The 19,042-nt window shown below is 45.1% G+C and overlaps 1 protein-coding gene across 3 annotated transcripts in view; it reads left to right on the top strand.

Moving 5' to 3' along the window:
• The window catches only part of arhgef12b (Rho guanine nucleotide exchange factor (GEF) 12b), a 49,724-nt gene that overhangs the window by 7,095 nt on the left and 23,587 nt on the right, over window positions 1-19,042 (top strand). For 2 of the 3 annotated variants that reach the window (XM_048230375.1, XM_048230366.1), the window contains 7 exons: window positions 14,289-14,309; window positions 14,526-14,620; window positions 16,123-16,206; window positions 17,758-17,856; window positions 17,962-18,011; window positions 18,578-18,635; window positions 18,964-19,042. The exon at window positions 18,964-19,042 is cut by the window's right edge and continues 112 nt beyond it. In XM_048230375.1, coding sequence (XP_048086332.1) covers window positions 14,289-14,309; window positions 14,526-14,620; window positions 16,123-16,206; window positions 17,758-17,856; window positions 17,962-18,011; window positions 18,578-18,635; window positions 18,964-19,042 — 486 coding nt within the window. The remainder of the gene's footprint in view (window positions 1-14,288; window positions 14,310-14,525; window positions 14,621-16,122; window positions 16,207-17,757; window positions 17,857-17,961; window positions 18,012-18,577; window positions 18,636-18,963) is intronic. The other variant, XM_048230382.1, reaches the window with a different exon arrangement.

Genomic DNA, 19,042 nt, shown 5'->3' with positions numbered 1-19,042 from the left:
CTAATCAAGCTAATATGGAATGGTTTGATGTTTTTGAACGGGGAGTGGAGCATCTAGATGATCTACGCCATCTAGCATAGCGGAGTAAAACATGCACACCTCGGTCAATAATTCCCCTCCCCTTTGATTCCCATCCAGCATGTAAACGCAGTAGTCCAGTCCAATCATCTAACCAGGCTATAACTAGCTCGGCTAAACTGTGCTTGTAAACGTAGTGACTGAGAAGACACTGGATGCACATCAGAGTGTGTTCGAAAACAACAACAAAAAAAGAACTAGAGCGTCCAGAACATACTTTAAGCTGATGTACACGGAACAGTGGTCGCTGGTCCCCAGTGGTCAGTCCCACAGGAAGTGCCACTTTAAGGGGGAGACTGAAAGATAGAGAGACCTCTCCTCATGAAAAAAGAGGAAATGGGCTCCTGCCTGGCCGGCGTGGTTTTGGAGCCTTGAGTGCTCGTGGCGTTGTTGGCCTATAGCAGCATAGCAGTGCCTCATGCGCCCCACACGTGACCGGCCCTTTGACTTTCCCAGCTGCATCTCCATAGCAACTGCCAGTTATGTGCTGCAGCTTTCCCATCCTGCCCTGCCAGCAGTGTGGTGGTTGAAGGGGAACGAAAATGACTTCCTCAGGACAGCCTGACCATCGGCTCTGTTGACCCACTCTTATCTCTGCGTGCTGCCGGTGCACACACACACACACACACACACACACACACACACACACACACACACACACACACACACACACACACACACACACACACATACACATACACACGCTGCTGCCATGAGTGCCCTTCTCTGAATACAACACTAAAGCCCACTAGAGGAATGCCTCCATGTGCATTGGGTTTGGGTAGGTGTGTGTGTGTGTGTGTGTTTGTCAGTCAGTTCTTACTCTTCGGGGCAAGAATTGGTGTCGCTGCCCTCTTGGCTCACTTTGGTAGTATTGCAGCTCAAGAGTGAACGTTATAGGAGACTGATGACTCAGTCTCTCCTTCCCGCTGCATTTTCAGCGCTTCCTGACAAATGTGGTGGAAGCATAAAGAATGTGGAAAAACCAGCTGTTCAAATGCAAAGCTCTGAATGGCCATTTAGATCAGCAATGCTAAGGCCAGCTGTAAGGGTTGAGGGGGTTGTGTAGGGTCAGGCAGGCCAAGGTAAACATACCAGCGCAACGTTGTTGCCACTGAATTCTCCATCACTCTGGCTGATGAAATCTTCTGTCAGACGGTAGCTGCTGAATTCTCTGGTGTCATAGCTGACACATTCCTGTGTACAATAGCTGGTGGACTCTAGTTTAACAGCTGCTGAGTTCTTAAGGATGTTGTCGATGCAGGGTTATGCTAACACATCATTTCTATTGAATTGCATGTCTCTGTCTTTGCTCCTGAAAATCCTTCAGTGACACGCTGTTGGTTATTCCAAAAGCATTCAAAAGTGTCATTTTGAATAAGGACCTTCTTGTCTGTGATGGGCAATGATCGCTTGTGCGATACTTTGTGAAAGATTCGATCATTTTGGGCAGCTGTTTTTTTTTCCAGAAATTAACCTTTTTTGGGTAATGGGATTTTCAATTGAATAAATACATACTGATTAAGTAAATGTAAAATATTACTTAACACGTCACATTATCCGTATGTTTCACATTGCCAATGGTTATTTCATCTGTCATCTCTACAAGTCGCTGAATTTCATTAACATTCCTCTGTGTCTCGTTGCTACATTGCTGCTAGTCTCTTCCTGTCTGAATGCAGCTGAAGTGTGAAGTGTAATTGGGTTCATCTGTGATAGGGCTGTGCAATTAATCACATTTCAATTTCAATCTCGATTTTGGCTCCAAACAATCACAAAAATAGTATAATCGAGAAAAAAGATTTATTTTGCCACATTCCGTTAAGAAATAGGGTTTTTGGAAATTGATAAATACAGCACACTGACTCCCGCTGCTTCTTTAAGCCCTGCACTCCACACACCCCTCTCCTCTGTGCACAGGCCACTCACGCTGCTTCTTTAAGCCCTGCACTCCACACACCCCTCTCCTCTGTGCACAGGCCACTCACGCTGCTTCTTTAGGCCCTGCACTCCACACACCCCTCTCCTCTGTGCACAGGCCACTCACGCTGCTTCTTTAGGCCCTGCACTCCACACACCCCTCTCCTCTGTGCACAGGCCACTCACGCTGTTTTGGGTTGTGTGTGAGGGCTCCTGCTGTCGGTAGCATGATAAACCACGCCGAAATTGTAACTAGCGCATTCTCTGTTAAGTTTGTTACTATCACTGTCAATCGAGGTGACCAAATTACTCAGAGAATTTATGACAAGTTGGCCAATCTAACGTTAGAACACGTCTGTTTTTTAAATCAGCATGATACAGCTTGTCTATTAGCTGCTACTAGTGCATGAGGATAACATGGAGGATAACGCCACCATTAGATCACCAACACTTGTTTGCTCCTTCAGTCCCAATGGATTATGAAACACATTTTCAAAGACCCTGTGGAGACCCTCATGAATAATTGCTAATCGATAACCGTGATTACAATTTTGACCAAAATAATCGTGATTATGATTTTTGCCCTAATCTGCGGGATGCGAAGGTGAAGGTTAAGGTGGGTGCGGATGGGAAAAGGTCTCTGTGTGTGATGGTTAAGCCCACCAGCGTGATGACTCGGCATGCTGACTAACTGCTAGCCTACCAGACTGCACCGTGCACCTGGACGGACCTGCAGTCCTGCTCCAGCCCCCCTCCTCCACGGCCTCTCCTGTCCCGCATCTCTCCAGCCCAGTGGAGCGAGTCTCAACAGGACGCGCGGCCTGATGGCTATCGCCCAGGCTGCACAGCTGGGAACATCTGGCCGCGAGCGAGATAAGGCAGGCTGGGCTACCCCACCCTGCCTCGCCTGCAGTACAACTTCCTGCTGCAGCAGACCATTGCCAAATCAGCACGGTGCTGTGGCTGCAAGAAAGCTACAAATGTTGACCTGCTATGTGATAACCACAAATTGCTTGTCATTGCCCAGGAAGCTCAAACCATTTTGGCAAGAGAGAATAGTTTGGTGCGTAAATCAGTTTCTACATTTACAGTTTTTGGTATAAATAAAAAATATTATATATTAGGAATTAATTCAGTGCATCCATAGCTGGAAGCCATGGATTCATGTGTTCCATTTGCTCTTTATGCTATGGAGTGCACACATTTTAATCATACCAAAGCACATTCTATGCAAACACATTTTTGAATGATATTGTGCCACATGCCAAGGGGATTGCTTATGGATCTATAGACCATTGTAAAAAGCTCCGTGGAGTTCTAAAGGGGTCATTCTACATTCCAGGTACATAACTGGGACAGACACACAACAGGTTGTATTCAGATCTGGGACATTTTTTGCTCTAGCCATGTTTTTATTGTCATTAGATATATGGAATTGCCCCAGATCGGTGCGGGAATTTAAAGGAGTGCCAAACAAAACAGTTCCATCAATGAATGTGTGCTGTAGGGGCATATCAGACACACAAGTTTAATGATGTGTGCTGACTACCCTATATGTGTGTGTCACTGCCTGTGTGTATGTGTGTGCTGTTTTTCCCACACCTGAATAGGCGCCAGCTGTTTAGACGACCATTGAAATGTCTGCCATAGGCTCAGTCTAAGTGAGTGATGACAAAGGCAACTGCTGAGCCCAGGCTTTTGGTTGTTGTTCTCTGAACAAAGTGCACAAATGTACCTCCACAAGAGCAATCGGGCCAGTGTAGCGATTGTTCAATGATAGAATCGATCATCCACAGACGCCAGTAGGGACACTGAACAATTAAGCTCTGATATCTGGTCCTGAAGATATCATAGTCACAGCACCTCAGTATTGACGGGAACAATAGCAGTGTCCGGGCAAACCATTGTCTATCCCTCTTAAAGACTTTGGTGGCTGTTAGAGAAGAAACCAGAAAAGAAATCGTGGTTAAGAGGAGGAGTTGCGTATGTAGTGGTGTTTATGATGTAGGGAGATGCATCTGTCAGGGTGTACAGTGATCGGCTCTTAAGGTCTGGCTGATGGGCAAGGCTTCTGCATGAATCATCCCTGAGGAATGCTCTGGTGTTTTTGGCATTTGAGACATGAGCATATTGTTGTGTTTTTTTCCCTTTTTGTAATCAAGTGCCTATAAATAGAGGACTGGACACTCCCTGAGCACGAGGTTGTAGGAGCACTTAATATCCCAAGTGTTGGACAATGGTGGACCTGAAATAGTGTAGGAGCTCTTGCACTTGTGTTCTTTGGAGTATATTTTACAGCCTACCTCAGAGTACACATTTCACAGATGGCCGAATTCCTTTGAAAAGGTTACATTTCCAAAATGATCTCTAGGTCCTGAATGTAGTTTGCCTCCACATTAGTTCCCTTTTGAGGGTCTGTACATACCTCTCCACATTCACTGTTTGCTCTCTCATTGGGGCACACTGTTTAACTTTGGGTGGGAAAAAGTAGTGCTTTGTATATCATAACTTGATTCAGGATTTTGTTTCCGTCCTTAACCATGCATTGAAAGATTGATATGTACATTCTGAACATTGTCCATTAAACAGTAAATAAATTCTGTGGTTTGGATATCCATGTGAATGACTCTGAAGGCGATGATTCACAGGGTAACATTTTTTTAGCGATGTTGCCAGGCAGTGTTACTGACCGATGTTATTTGGGCACTTTCCCACTGATATTGGGCAAGACATTTTCATCTGGAGAAGGTGAATCATCGGCAGGCAACTTGTTGCAGTCATCCAATCAGAACATTGGAAACCTGTCACGTTATTGCCGGGCAACATTGCTGAAAAAAATCGCCCCATGTAAACCTCAAGGCTGTAAAAGATGGTGGTGATGTGAGGTAATGTGTTGGCAGTGTGAGCAGCTTCTTGTGAAGCATGTAATTAAGATGTGAAGATGAATGGTTAGGTGGCTTTTCTTCATCTATTTTATTGGCTCCATTTGGGATTCTCTTCAGGCCACGATTGGGAGAATCTGGCTCACGAGTCATTCTGAATGAACTGATAAAGTGAATCAGATTTCACTTCATGTCACTTCACGTCATATTATTGTTGCTATTTACAGATTGCCTGAGCCAATGGAGAGCTGCTGTAGAAGAAGAGTGCATTAGGTACCTCTTTAAGCACTAAGACGAGCATTTTTTGTTTTGCATTTGGCAAGGACAGCCTGGTGACTGGGGATTATGGCCTTGCAGTGTTTACAATAAATCTGCAATTAGCTGACTTTAAGTGGTGCAGAGTGCAGTTACTGTCGAAAGAGTTTTGCAAGCTGTGAACATGGATACTCCCTCAAGTCAAGAGCCATCCTTTTGTTTGGCATTGAAAAAATACAAAATGCATTCGATTTTTTCCAGATTTCTCCCAGACTCTGTGTCTTATGTTAGTCACACAGTGCCTTGTAAATGCTCTTAAACATTGATATTTTGTGTTACATGGCAGTAAAAAGTCTATTCATCCAAAATATTTTAAGACAATTTGACGCAGTATCAAATGTACGGATGCTGTGCTCAAAGAAAATTTGTATTGGGCACAGCTTGGCACTATACTTTTAAATGGTGAAATCCCTTGCAGAGATATTTTTGTTGGTTGTTGGATATGTTGCAGTACTTGTCCTTTGGCCTCAAGGCTACTACCACAGTATACTATTGCCTGTATCTCTGTACAACACAGTGTAAGGGTTGTCAACATTTGTAAAGATTTTCTCTGACTTTTCTTTGATTGTTATTGGCTGTAAGCAGCATATACACCTGTGCTTTGGCATTAAATTGGGTTGTTGGTTAGTGGCTGGAATCGTGTCTAGACCTTTGAAGTACACACAGTGTCATGTTTGCTTTCCATGCACAGTAAATGGGTGGCTTTCCAGTGTAGTTAAACAAAGCCAATTGGTTCAGTCATTTGGACAGAAGTATAAGTGAGTGTAATTGGAGCATGTTAGCAGTATTGATTTGTGAAGCGATGTGAAGAATTGCATGCTATGCTGCCAAGCTACTGATACTGACACCACTGACATGCTCATAATGGGCCAGTGTTAGGATAGGCTTTGAAGGATTTGGACTGGACCTATGAAATAGATATCCCCATTATCCGTGACTGTAATTGTTTGCATTTTGTGAACTCAATAATGAAGCACACTGGTCTTTATGTTGTGGAAGGGACTGCTATTTTGTACACTGTCTTGTAATTGTAACTGCAACTAATCTTAAGATTTGTGTTGTGCAAAGTCATAGTGCTGATCAGCAATGTATATTGTGGAATAGGTTTCAGTAGAAAGATGTTTATAAAAACAGCTGCCATTGGTCTTAACTCAAATATAGAGCAGCTGCAGACAGCTGATCAGAACCAAACATGCTGTTAAGCTGGTTAAATGCATTCAATACATCCAGCATCATCTTGAAAGGAAAGAACCAGAAACTTCTGCATTGATGGACAGTTAGAAGAATGAATAAATAAATGTTTGTTTTGTTTTCTTTTTTTTAAAAAATACCACTGAAGAGGTGTTACTGTCATGATGAATATTCACATGAACTCATGCTTCCTAAAGTGTCTGGAACTGACTAAACCACTGTACATACACAGTACACCAAATTCATACCACATTTTACAAAACTAAATTCTAACTAAATCTCATATCATCAGAGGTTGGAATGTCCTGGTGACATAACTGACCACATGTGCTTTGGACGGGTGTCATCATTTCCCTGTGCACTTGTAGAATGTTTTCATGTATCAAGAGGGATAAGCACTTCTGTGGGCTTGTTGGCAGTTCCAGCCTTTAGAAAACAACATGGAAGTGAAGCACATCATAAGCTGCCAGTGTGCTGCTCAAGCCCATGTCCCTGTGTTCCAGTAGTGTAAACACAAGCCCAACAAGCGTCTTATGCACACAGCTGACTGACAAGACGGGAAAACTGCAATGTAGTCCAGAAATCAGAAGTAAACACTTTATGCAAATAAAAAAGACCTGGTCAACTTCTGATTTGTTATCACCCTGAAAGACTCTTGTCTTGATATTGTTTGTCAATATTGATAGTAGATAAATGTGTAGATACAAATGGTCAAGTGGTGGTGGTCCTAGTTTAGATCCAGATGTAGTGGCACTGCTGCTGACTAAAAGGAATGCCAGGGAGATTTTTGACCCGCCTCACAAAAAGCCAATCCTCCTTGGTTTTACAACCTTCTTACCTGTGACGTTACAGTTACTTCCTTCTTTGGGCTTTGTCGTCTTTGATCACTCAAAATAATGATTGTATTTTATGGAGTGGGGTCCCGTAGAGGGTGCAGTCCTCTTGTGCTCTCTGATGGCTAGTGGCTCAGACACCAGTGTTCGGTGGGCTACATACAGAAGTCATCATCAAATGCTCCAAATGTAAAGCACTTTGAGCTGCATTCTGTGTATGAAAGGTGCTATACAAATAAAGCTTATTATTATTATTATTATTATTATTATTATTATTATTATTATCATGCCTTTACCATGCTTTTTCATCCTTGACCTCTGTAGTGGCCGCATGTAGAGCAGTCCGCAGCAGTGATTTTGAAGCATATTTGTTAAAGTGGTCAGCTAGATTTTGATGTTCCCTCTGCATCTACCATGCTACCTGTGTGTTACCTTCTGACTGACTGATTCTTCATTGAAAGAGTTCCTTATGTAGTGATTCAGTGAGTCTGGCTTTTGTAGTGGCGAGACATATTCAACCTGACATTCACACCCGGGGAGGAGAAAGGCCGAGAGCACTGAGATGAGCGTGGAGCCCCAGGGCAGGAGGAGAGGTCAGGAATCCTAATCTCTAACCATGATCCACACTGACACCCAAGTGACCACGGCATTGGCTGTGTGGTGGTGGCCGAGGGCGTGACTAACCAGGCTTGTGATTTTGTGATTTACTAGCGACGAAAACGAGTGTGTTTAGTAAACGTGGGCACTTTTAAGTGCATTAGCGGACCGTTATGGTAAGCATCTACTGCGGATGACTGCAGCCATTTACCTTACTGTATAGGCGGAATTACAGTACAGGCATTTTCTGTCTTTATATGTGCTGTGCTTTCTCGAGAGCCTAACCGTTTACATTGGCTCTGTTAGTGTAAAGGCGTAAAGCTGTTCACTCACAGCACTTGTAGATATGGTTATGAACACTAGCATACTGTACATGACTGTAGCCTGATATTTATGTGCAGAAGAACATAGATGTACTTGAGGCACACTGTGCGGTTTGTTATGTCTGCTTTGGAACTGATTGGACTCCCCTCCCTATGGGAACTGTGCACGTTTACACATGTGTTTGTCTCTGTAGAGGCCCATGTGTGGTGCAACTGTACAGCCATTAGATGTGTTTGTCTCTGAGGCCCATGTGTGGTGCAACTGTACAGCCATTAGCTGTGTTTGTCTCTGTAGAGGTCCATGTGTGGTGCAACTGTACAGCTATTAGATGTGTTTGTCTCTGTTGAGGCCCATGTGTGGTGCAACTGTACAGCTATTAGATGTGTTTGTCTCTGTAGAGGCCCATGTGTGGTGCAACTGTACAGCCATTAGATGTGTTTGTCTCTGTTGAGGCCAATGTGTGGTGCAACTGTACAGCCATTAGCTGTGTTTGTCTCTGTAGAGGCCCTTGTGTGGTGCAACTGTACAGCCATTAGCTGTGATGGCGCTGATACTCATGCTCATGAACCCTCTCCCCGTATCTTGCCCGTTGTGTTGTCTTGGTCAATAGCTCTGAGGTGCTGCTGTTGTTGTGGGTGAGGGGGATTTGATAACATCCTGTGGTTGTTGGTCCAAGTTAAGAATCAGAGACGTTGAGTTGATGCCAATGCTGCAGTTTGGACTGGGCATCCCCAGGGAAGCGTTCACCTCAAATAACTCCAAAGGCCCTACGCATCCTCCATGGTCTTGAGGAAACCACGCCATTCTAAATGCTCTTGCCTATAGATTATATCAAGAAAGCACAACATTGTGTCTGTTTAGTCATGGAATTTGAACAACAAGGCTACTAAATATTCGCTTGAATATTTTGATACGTTTGAGGACACTCAAAATAAGTCGAGGTTTCGATGAATCACTGTGGTAGCACATAGGATTTAACATGAAGTGCATCTGTGCCCAAACTGGCTATGGAATACCACATGCCTAACTGTTGCACTGTTGTTTATACTGTCGCAGCCACCTGGCCTGACGTCCTAGTCAGAATTTGAGTCTGATACTGCTCCATTGGGACATGATTATGTGGCGTGCTTCAACTGATACAGGGGGAAAATGCCTCTGCACCCAATTGGATAGACCTAACCAATCAAAGCAATGAAATAGCTTACCGTGAATCCTGTAGGAAGAACACTCAAACCTCGAATCATCCTTCTTCTGCACAAATGCCTTAACATTGTTTTCTGGTCGTTTTAAAAGTTGAATATCTTGTACAACACACAATAGTGAAATCTAAATATCTAGCTTCTAGCAACAGCATTTTTGTTGCTAACAAAATCAACCGAAGAGTGCTCAGGTGACGTGATGGACGAGGCACTGTTGCTCATCTGTCCATCACTGTACAAAGCCCGCCCAAACAATTTGATTGGTTCTAATCGCTCTGGTTCGGGCATAGTTGTTTCTCAATGGAACAAGTCCAGACTGAATTTCCCACCTCAAAGTTTGTGGGTGGGGCTACGATCGGGATGGCTTTCCAGGCTAGCACCCGCCCACTCTCATGCTGTACTATGACAGTTCAGTTAAACTGCCAAAGGTACCGTCTTTGATCTATGCACTAATTATGACAATTTTGACAAAGTCCAATGTTCCACCACTTGATATGGAAAGGTTTCATGAACTGGATGCAACAAAAATGATTTCTGTTGCAATTAGTTTTGGGTTGGGTTAAATTTTCTCACAGATTGCCTGGACTACAAGCCCTTGCCGATGTGTGGGGACCGGCTGGCATGCTGGGTTCCCCTGGGCGGACTGGGCTGTCTGGGCTGCTGGAGCTGTGTGAAGCCTCCACTCTGATCCTACCCTCCGGGGGCCACAGCAACAGCACTACTGGTGCCGGGGCCTTGGTCTCCCTCTTTGTTTTTTTTTAATCTTTAGTAGTTAGGCTTTTTTTTTCTCTCACTCCTTTCTCTTTCTCTCTCCTCTCCTCTCCCTTCCCCCCCCCCCCCGTCCCCCGTCCATTGCAATCGTAATAAAACGTGAACGGACAGTCTAGCGTGAAGAAATGTATGTCCCCGAGCCGTGTGGAGATGCTGCCCGCTCAGCTCACATGCTCATCAGGGTTACTGGGGCAGAAGGAGCGCTGGGCTCCACTCCACTCCCCACAGGCCCTGGAGATGAAACAAGACCAGACCAGACCAGTTCAGACCAGTCCACAGCCCCATCCTGGAGGCCCTGAGGACAGGCAGGAAGGTGGAGGAGGTGGAGGCCGGACAAGGAACAAGGTGTTGCAGCCATGATAGAAGCCACACCTTTCCTTAATTATCTTGTCAGGCTCATCAGCTGCACTCTCCGTACAGAGATTTACGAACAGGATATTTTAACCAGCTCTTTATTATACTCTTACTACCACAGGCAATATATCTGACAGTATAGCAAGCCTGTAGATTTCGTTCACTACTAAAGTAATGAATAAAGTTGATGACAAAGTTGACTAGTGTGAATAGTCTACACTATGATGGACAGATTACTGTGAATAGTCTAGACTATGGTGGACAGAATACATTACATTACTTTACATTACATGTATTCATTTAGCAGACAGTGGCGCAGCAGAAGGAGTTTTGGTTTGGGATTCTTCGTTGTGTCTGTCTATTTATAATTCTTATCAGCATTGTAACTGCTTCTGAGCAACTACTTGATAAGTCTTTTTCTGGATTCCCTGTGGGTGAAAAGTCAAGTTGCGAAGGCTTCTCCTTGCATAATGTTGTTTTCCCATCAAATGACTTCTGATGAAGAGATACTCCGAGTGGTACACTGAGCATTCGCATTTGGGCAGAGCGACCACTGCAAGATTTTAACAAGCTTACGAGCTTAACTTGACAAACAAATGCAAATAATCTGAAATAATAACAAAAGCCAAAAATTGACCGAGAGGCCAAGCCATAGTAATCCAGAAGCCAAGAATTACCCCGACGTGAGCCGCTCAGTAAAAGTGTGTGGTGGTCGCTGGCAGCCTCCTCCATCCCGGCCTGCCCTCCTCCTCCTCCTCCTCCTCGGCCTCCTCCTCGGCCATCTTTGTAAATAATTAGCCGTCTCCAGGGCCCAGAGCCAGGCAGGCACACATGCATCGTTTTGTTTTCCTTCTGGTCACAGACTCCAAACACGGGACCGCCTTGGACATGCATTTCCTCTTGCGCCCCGTGGAAGCGAAGGCTTTGGGAGTTTGCAGGGCTGCGATCTCTACACATAATTCATGAAAGGCGTTTCCATGCCGTCTCGCTCCTTTTTGGGGGGCCAATGGAAACGGGAGCGGTCACACTACCAAGCTGTGTGTGTGTGTGTGTGTGTGTGTGTGTGTGTGTGTGTGTGTGTGTGCGTGCGCAGTAATGCTCTTGTGCGGAGAGCACTACGATTTCTCTCTCATTGTTGTGTTTCGATCTGAAGGCTGCCAGTGCTCTGTCTGTTTGCCTTGAAGCCATGCATGCGTCTACAGTGAAATCACAATATGTACATCCAGAATCCAAAACTCTACCCTTTATACCCTTCCTCAATCCTTAAACAGAAATGATCATTGCTGCCTAGCTGACTTCAGACACACTTACATGGAGACAAAGATACATAATATTATGTCCTTTATCCTTGTCTTCATGTCAGCCAAGCAGCCTTGTTTGAGTCTTTTCCAACTTTGCATGTGCTGGAGTCTACTATGTTCACAATCTGAGCATTCGGTATGCCTTCCCTTTTTGTCTTGATATGATCATTTATTTAAACTTGTCTCTGTTGACAAGTGTCTCTTGTGATAGCAGGCCTACAAATGGGCCAAAATACTTGCAATCATAATAAACTCACTTGTGCTATTCAATCTACAAGTTATGAAACATGACTGCTCTGACAATTTACATAAAGGAATATTTAGGGGAAAGCCTTGTAAATGATTTCCTAATAAACTTCACATTATGCAACAGCTTGCTGTAATTTGCGACAAGTGTGGAATTACTGCGGTAAGCAGATTGTGTGCTAAGCACTCTGCCAAACCGAAACTTGTTGATGGTGAACCGGTTTATGGAGGCTTTTTTTTTTTTTTGCTTTATTAATCCTTTTACTCAACTATGTCATTTTCCACATTTGTGGTCCCATTCAACAGGAGTGTCTCCTGCAATCAGTCTATTCTTTAATCCTGATGGTGCACATGGTGCCCAGGCCTGGCAAAGAAGAGGTGAAAATGGGATTCTTTGGCCAGTGCTGGTATGCTGGGAAAATGACAGACAGATCCAGCTTCTTTTTGTTAAAATAGGCCCCTCTGCCTTATGGAAAAAGGGAATGTCCTGTGAGACCTTTGTGTCTGTATGCTTTGTTGAGCTGTCATTGTCATTTTCTGGACCAAAGCGGCTATTTTTAACTGCCCAGTTCTCAGTCATTTCCTACCTAACCCTCAGCCCATTTCCAAGTGACTACATTTCAAGGACCAAATATCAGCAGAGATTCTTTGCTCCCAGAGTGAGGTAGACACTGTCTTCGTTGCAAAAGCAGACTAGTTAGACTATTTTCTGGCATGAGAGAGAAAACATTTACAGTTCATACATGGCTGCCTCTATGGGTCTAATGCAAAACTGCTCTCACGCCTCAAAGAGATAAAATCCTGATCCTTGAACAACACTGCTCTTTCATCTACTGATTTGGGCTGCAGCACCACATTGACAAATCTATATTATTTCTGCATTAAGCAGCTTATGTGCTGTGTGTTGTGGTAATGTTGTGGAAATAGGATGATGCATCCTTTTGATAAAAAGGAGACTGCATGAGTCAGAGAAGGGTTCTTGTCTGTGCCGTGGCTGGAAAGCTTGCCATTGTGTGACGGCCTTTTGGAATGTTTAGGCTCTGGGATTGTTGACCACGGAAAGCTGAAATAGAAGTTCTCAGTCAGGGAGAGAGAGCGATGAGTGAGCTTGAGACTAGCCAAATCCTGCCCCCTGCATTTCCTTAAGACCCCCGTCACCCTTGCCCCCCCCTCCCCCCATTCACACATTCAGGAAATGGGAGCCCTGCCAGAAGCCCTCTCTGTTTCCGGGAATCAGTCCCACAATGCCGCTGTGTAGCTGTGGGCTCTGACGTGAGCGCCATTGTTCCCAACGCAGGGCTCATTGTTGAGGGGAAGGAACAGCAGCAAAAACAAAAAGCACCCGCGGAAGGAGCAGGGGGAGCGGTGGGGGGGGGCAGAGAGTCTGTGCTATTTCTGTACAGCGACTCACTTAAGGTTGGAGTGCAGTATAGAGGCCTCTAATAAGAGCAGATAGGACTGCTAGCACAGAACGCCCGGGCATGTAGACCAAAGAGATGATGTGTTTGTTCAATATATGAGGACTATAGCTAGCGATAGGTAGATGTGGAGACTGTGTAGTGATTAGGTGATTAGGGGTGGAGGAGTATTGCCAAACACTAATTGAATCACTGATAGTATGATGACTGAAGTGGGTGTTACTTCATATAGGCTACACAACTGTTTACCTTCCCGATACAGATAGTGGATTTTAGGCTATGCACAAATCATCTGACTACAACAAATAAAGTTTACAACAAATAAAGTTTTAATGGGAGCAGTTCTAGTTCTTAATAATTTAATAACCTAATTAGTTTGAGTAATACTGAAAGGGTTCAATCTATATAGAGAGTGGTCCTTGTATTGTTTTGTATTTTATTGTATTGTTTAGAGACTGCTTCATCTCCTGTGTGGCCTGTGAGTCACATCCCTAATCCTGGGTTACAGAAGAGGCTGATGGCAGAAGCTCCTTTGATAGGAGTCAGGAGGTTGTGGGTGTCAGGAGGTTGTGGGAAAAGTTATCTCACAGGTGGGCTCAGCTCATGGAGAATGAACACTCCAGCAGTGTTTTTATCTTGGTGGATCACAGCGAACGGCGTGGGAGAACAATAAATAATCATGGGTTTCCTAACGGTGCGTGGTGTGTGCTTGTGGGTGCCACATGGGAAAATGAACTGAAAATGATGAAGTGTCACCTAGGAGCGGGAACTGGAAGGGTTTTTTTTGACCTGCTTTTTGGAGTGTTGATGGATTGTCACTGGGATTCTGCCTCATTCTTTCCCATTTCCTTTCTTGCAGGTTTCCCAAAAAAACTACCAGGTGAGAGGGGCTCTCCAACACTTCCTGCTGTCCACATGTGCCTTGTGAAAGAGCTCCCCAGTGTGGGAAAAATGAGAGGATGAATGCATGTGTTGTACATGTCACTTAGATTAATATTAAATTAAGAGGAGTGTGTCTGTGTGTGTGTGTCTGTATCTGCCTGTGTCTGCCTGTGTGTGTGTGTGTGTGTGTGTGTGTGTGTGTGTGTGTTTGTAGGACAGGAAGTATTCTCGGCAAGGACCATCCCCCAGACAAAAAGTCAAAGAGCGACAAGCCAGCTGTCTCCTCCTCCAATGAGTTTGATCCCACAGGTAATAAGCCACAGTGCACACAAAACTCACACAATAACACACCAGCACACACAAAGCAATAGCCCATGAGTGATTCATGGGGCTCAAACCAACTTTAAATGTCTCAAGTCACTGTGTCGGCCCAAAGCCTTATATCTCTTACTTTGTTGCCATAGTATTGTAGCACAGCCAAGTTGGCTTCTATCTCTTCCTTTGCTCTCATAGTAGTGTAGCGGAGCCAAGTTGGCTTTATTCAGATTCAGTTCTATCTTATCCCACTTTTCCTCACACTTCTTTCTGAAATATTTATGTAAAGTCATGTAGGCTGGAGTAAAAAAAAATACACCTTCAACTACCTACAGTGGCCTCTGCCGTCAAAACGACTCAATTACCCGCAATCTCGCCACCCATTGAGTTTCCTGTGCCACTGCCAGTTTTGTGATTTCATAAACACTGTGCGGCCCTCATCATAGCAGTGTCACTGCCCTTAGCCGGCCTGTTGCGCTGAGCAGTGAGACTGGCGGCCTGTAAGTGCGTATGCGCCTGGGTCTCAGAGCCAGACTGTTTACTCGAGTGCCCTCTTCACGATGATTGACATGGCGTGCTATTGTAAAAAGGATGCTTGCAGCTTATCGCTCTCACAGACATGCCAGCGCTTGTGCCACTGGATAGGGGTGACGCCAGGGGAGGGTTAGTACTGAGCTCCCATGTGGGGGTGGGAGAGGGCAGGGGTACGTGGATTTGATTCAAGGACAGGTGCCACGGCGGCGTCTTATTTAGTCAAATCCCACCAGAGGGTCTTATCCGATATGGCAGGGGGCGGGGGGGGGGAGACTTATGTGTAATGGGTTTGAAGTGTAAATCTTTAGTGTAGTCCTCAGAGTCTGTCTTGTCGGAGCTCTGCCTTTATCAGTGGAGAGCTGAGTCATAACCATCATGGCTCCTTGAGAGTATGTCTGTTAGATCAGGAATATCACTTCTAATCTCTGGAGGATGAAAGAAACACTATCCGTGTCTATGCTCCCACTGTGTATGTATCTCTGCTTGTGTCCTATATGGACGTCAGTGCTTTTAGCTGGATTATTAGTGAGTACACTTGAGCTGTTTTCATTCATTTCTTGCATTTTACCCTGCATGTTTTATTTGATGCATAAACAGTCTCCTATGCCTGCAACTGATTAGCCAGAATTGGGACAGTCACCACTAGAAAATTGCCATGTCATTCCTCCCCATGATGGGAGATGTTGTGGTTGGAAATGGCAAGTTAGTAGGATAATTGCTATTAGAAATAGGCTTGGGTGAGAAAGTCATCACTAGATACCACCACACAACATTGTTAAAAATGGCTACAATCCAGTTGACAAAGTTTGAAACCAAATTATACATTTGTACTGACGTATACTTTTAATGTTGAAAGTCTCCATAGACATCTTCCTTTTTTTTTTCTTGTGTTTTTTCCCCTCCTTGTTCATTTGTTCCCTCTCTCTTCTGGCTGCTGTGTCCGGGGTGTGTTCTGCTGGCAGACGCGCTGGTGCAGAACAGCAGCCTCAGCAGCAGTAGCAGCAGCAGCAGCTGTGTTGTAGCCGACGGAAAGCCCGAGTCCTGTGGTAAGCTGACGCTGACGCTGGTGTTGGTGCTGCTGTGGCTTCCTCCTCCTCTGCCTGCCCGTGTGTGTGTTTGTGCGCGGTCTCTCCGACTACCCAACACATTGCTCCATTCCTTACACACGCGCGCACACACACACACACACACACAAAATCTTTCATTTGGCCTGGAATTAACTCTTTAGACTCACCATGTGTTGTTAACAGTTTCCTGGTTAGAGGGTGTTTGCTCTATATAACCTGTTTTTTCCTTCTCTGGATTGAGGACCTCACTGCCACCGCCATAACAGCTTCTATTTAACGAGAGAGCATTATTTATCAATTTGCCCATGCAAATATAGCTGTGAGCATTCAAAAATCAACATGCATGCAGCTGTTGGTATAAAAGAGGAAAAGGGAAGTGACATTTTGGAGGGAAGTCTTTGGCAAATGACTTGAAAAGTGTAGAACTACTTTTAAAAAAAGTCCCACTACCATTAGATGAGTGGAGTTAATTAGGCACTGTCTTTTATTTCTGCAGAGTTAATTAGGCACTGTCTTTTAGTTCTGCATCAGGTTGTTCATTATCCAGACTTGCTAATATCTGTCAGCCCTAGTAAATATGGTCAAGCTGTCAAGCCCAGGAGCATAATGTTTGAATAGTAAGGAAGTAGATTTGCACAGTACGATGTAGGCTACAGCATGCAATTGATGGTCTGGGGCTAATGACTTATCCTATTGCTTATCCTTCTTTTTTATGATGGCTACTTTGTACTGAAGGGTGCCGTGAGCGTTCCCGTTTTGCCTTTGGTTTAATAAGCCGTTCACAATCACAAGCAGCTTCAATTGAATGGGCTTGTTCTGAGAGCATGTGAGCACAGTTTGGTAACACACACACTGATTCCCACTGAGCTCAACGCCAGCAGGCCACTCCTCACCCCCCATGCTCATGAGTGTCCGTCTGCATATCATGCTGTAATGTCCAGCTTTATCCCTGTGTGCTGTCCACTGTAGCTGAGCAGTCGAGAGACGTACAGTCCTAGTGGATGTGTGGACAGTTGACACTTTTGCCTGTCGTGCAACTGTTACGACATGATTCTGATGTCTCTCCAGGGTTTTCTCTCTCTCTTGTGAGAGAGACGAGTATCTCAGCTGAATCTCTGTTTGTGAGACTGGACGCAGCCAGTCCGAGCCACCAGCGTCCAGCGTGGCTGGATGTCTGTATTCCAAGTCCTCCACCTTGGAAGTCACTTTGTCTGGCGGCCTTCCGTTGACCCGAACATGCACTGCAGACTCAAGCACATTTTGCCCTGAGATGGTGGCGTCTGTGCTTGCCAAGCTCATGCTTTTATCCGACTCTTCATAAAGGGTAATCATCTCTCTCTCTCTCTCTCTCTCCTCATCCCCCCATTCACCTCCTCCCGCTCGCATCTCTTCCTCTCAACACCTGTTGCCTGCACCCCTCCCCTCTATTTCTTCTGTTCTTCCTTTCTTTCCCTCTTTCTTCTTTCTATCTTTCTTTATTTCTTTCACTCCCCCCGCCTCCCTTGTCTTTCTCCTCTGCACCCTACCCAGGGCTTGTTCAGCGTTGTGTCATCATTCAGAGAGATGAGAATGGCTTCGGCCTGACCGTCAGCGGAGACAACCCAGTGTTTGTGCAGCTCGTCAAAGAAGGTGAGGCTATGTTTCCTTTCCACTCTCCCTCCTGTCGCTCGCCGTTCCACACTCTGCCCCCCCTCCTCCCTTATTCTTTATTTCCTTTTCCCTCCTGTCCTGCAGATGGAGCTGCCATGCGAGCTGGTGTGCAGACAGGAGACAGGATCATAAAGGTGCGTGCGTTTGCATACTGATGACGGAATCTGGAATCTGATATTAAACACTTCAGACAACTAGCACACTGCCGTATAGACCCTTTCAACAATAAAAACAAAAACAATGCTTGAACGTTCTATTTGGGCCCCAATCTACTTCCTCTGCATTGAGATAACATATGGAATGTTAAAAAGGAAGTCTTGTGGGGCCAACTATGATGCTGATAATGGAACTCTCTTGAAAGGGTCTATAACATGGAGTCGCATACCACACACCATGGCTAGATGGATCAAGAAGCATGCTAGAATGTTTGCCGTTGATGTTCCTGTGTCCATCTTTAATGAGCCTGATCTGATACCGGTCATCTGTGTGTAGCCATAACACAGGTTAGGAACCACCAGATAAGGGGCTGTCTGTCCCACTGGTCATCTGTTTAGATGGCATTATGTCATCTACTGGCAAGAGGCAGAACTGCAGTTTCCAATTTTCAATTGCATTGGGCCTCCTGTATTCTGATACATTGTTTTCATTGATTGTTTAAATCTTAACACTTATGACTAATATATTTCCCCCCCTTTTCTAGGTCAATGGAACATTAGTAACACATTCAAACCATGTGGAAGTTGTTAAGTTGATAAAATGTGAGTAAAATATCACTTTTCATCACATGGGTCAGATAATCTCTTCAGTGATGCACCATTGACCCCCCCTTTTTTCTCTCTCTCATTCTCTCTCTCTCCCTCCCTCCCTCCCCCCCTCTCTCTCTCTCTCATCCCCCCTCCCTACCTCTCGTTCTCTCATTCTTTCTCCCTTCCTCCCTCTTTCTCTTTCTCCCCCCTCCCTCCCTCCCTCTCTCCTTCCCTCCCTCCCTCCCTCTCTCTCTCATCCCCCCTTCCTCTCTCTCTTTCCCTCCCTCCCTCCCTCTCTCTCTCCCTCCCTCCCTCCTTCTCTCTCTTTCTCCGTCTGCAGCGGGCTCCTATGTGGCCCTCACGGTGCTCGGCCGGCCTCCAGGGCTGCCTCAGATCCCACTGTCCGAGGGTGAGGGTGA

The sequence above is a fragment of the Alosa alosa genome, chromosome 2 (genome assembly GCF_017589495.1).
Source record: "Alosa alosa isolate M-15738 ecotype Scorff River chromosome 2, AALO_Geno_1.1, whole genome shotgun sequence".
NCBI classification, from domain to species: Eukaryota; Metazoa; Chordata; class Actinopteri; order Clupeiformes; family Clupeidae; genus Alosa; species Alosa alosa.
This window is presented reverse-complemented; position numbering and strand designations above follow the sequence as displayed.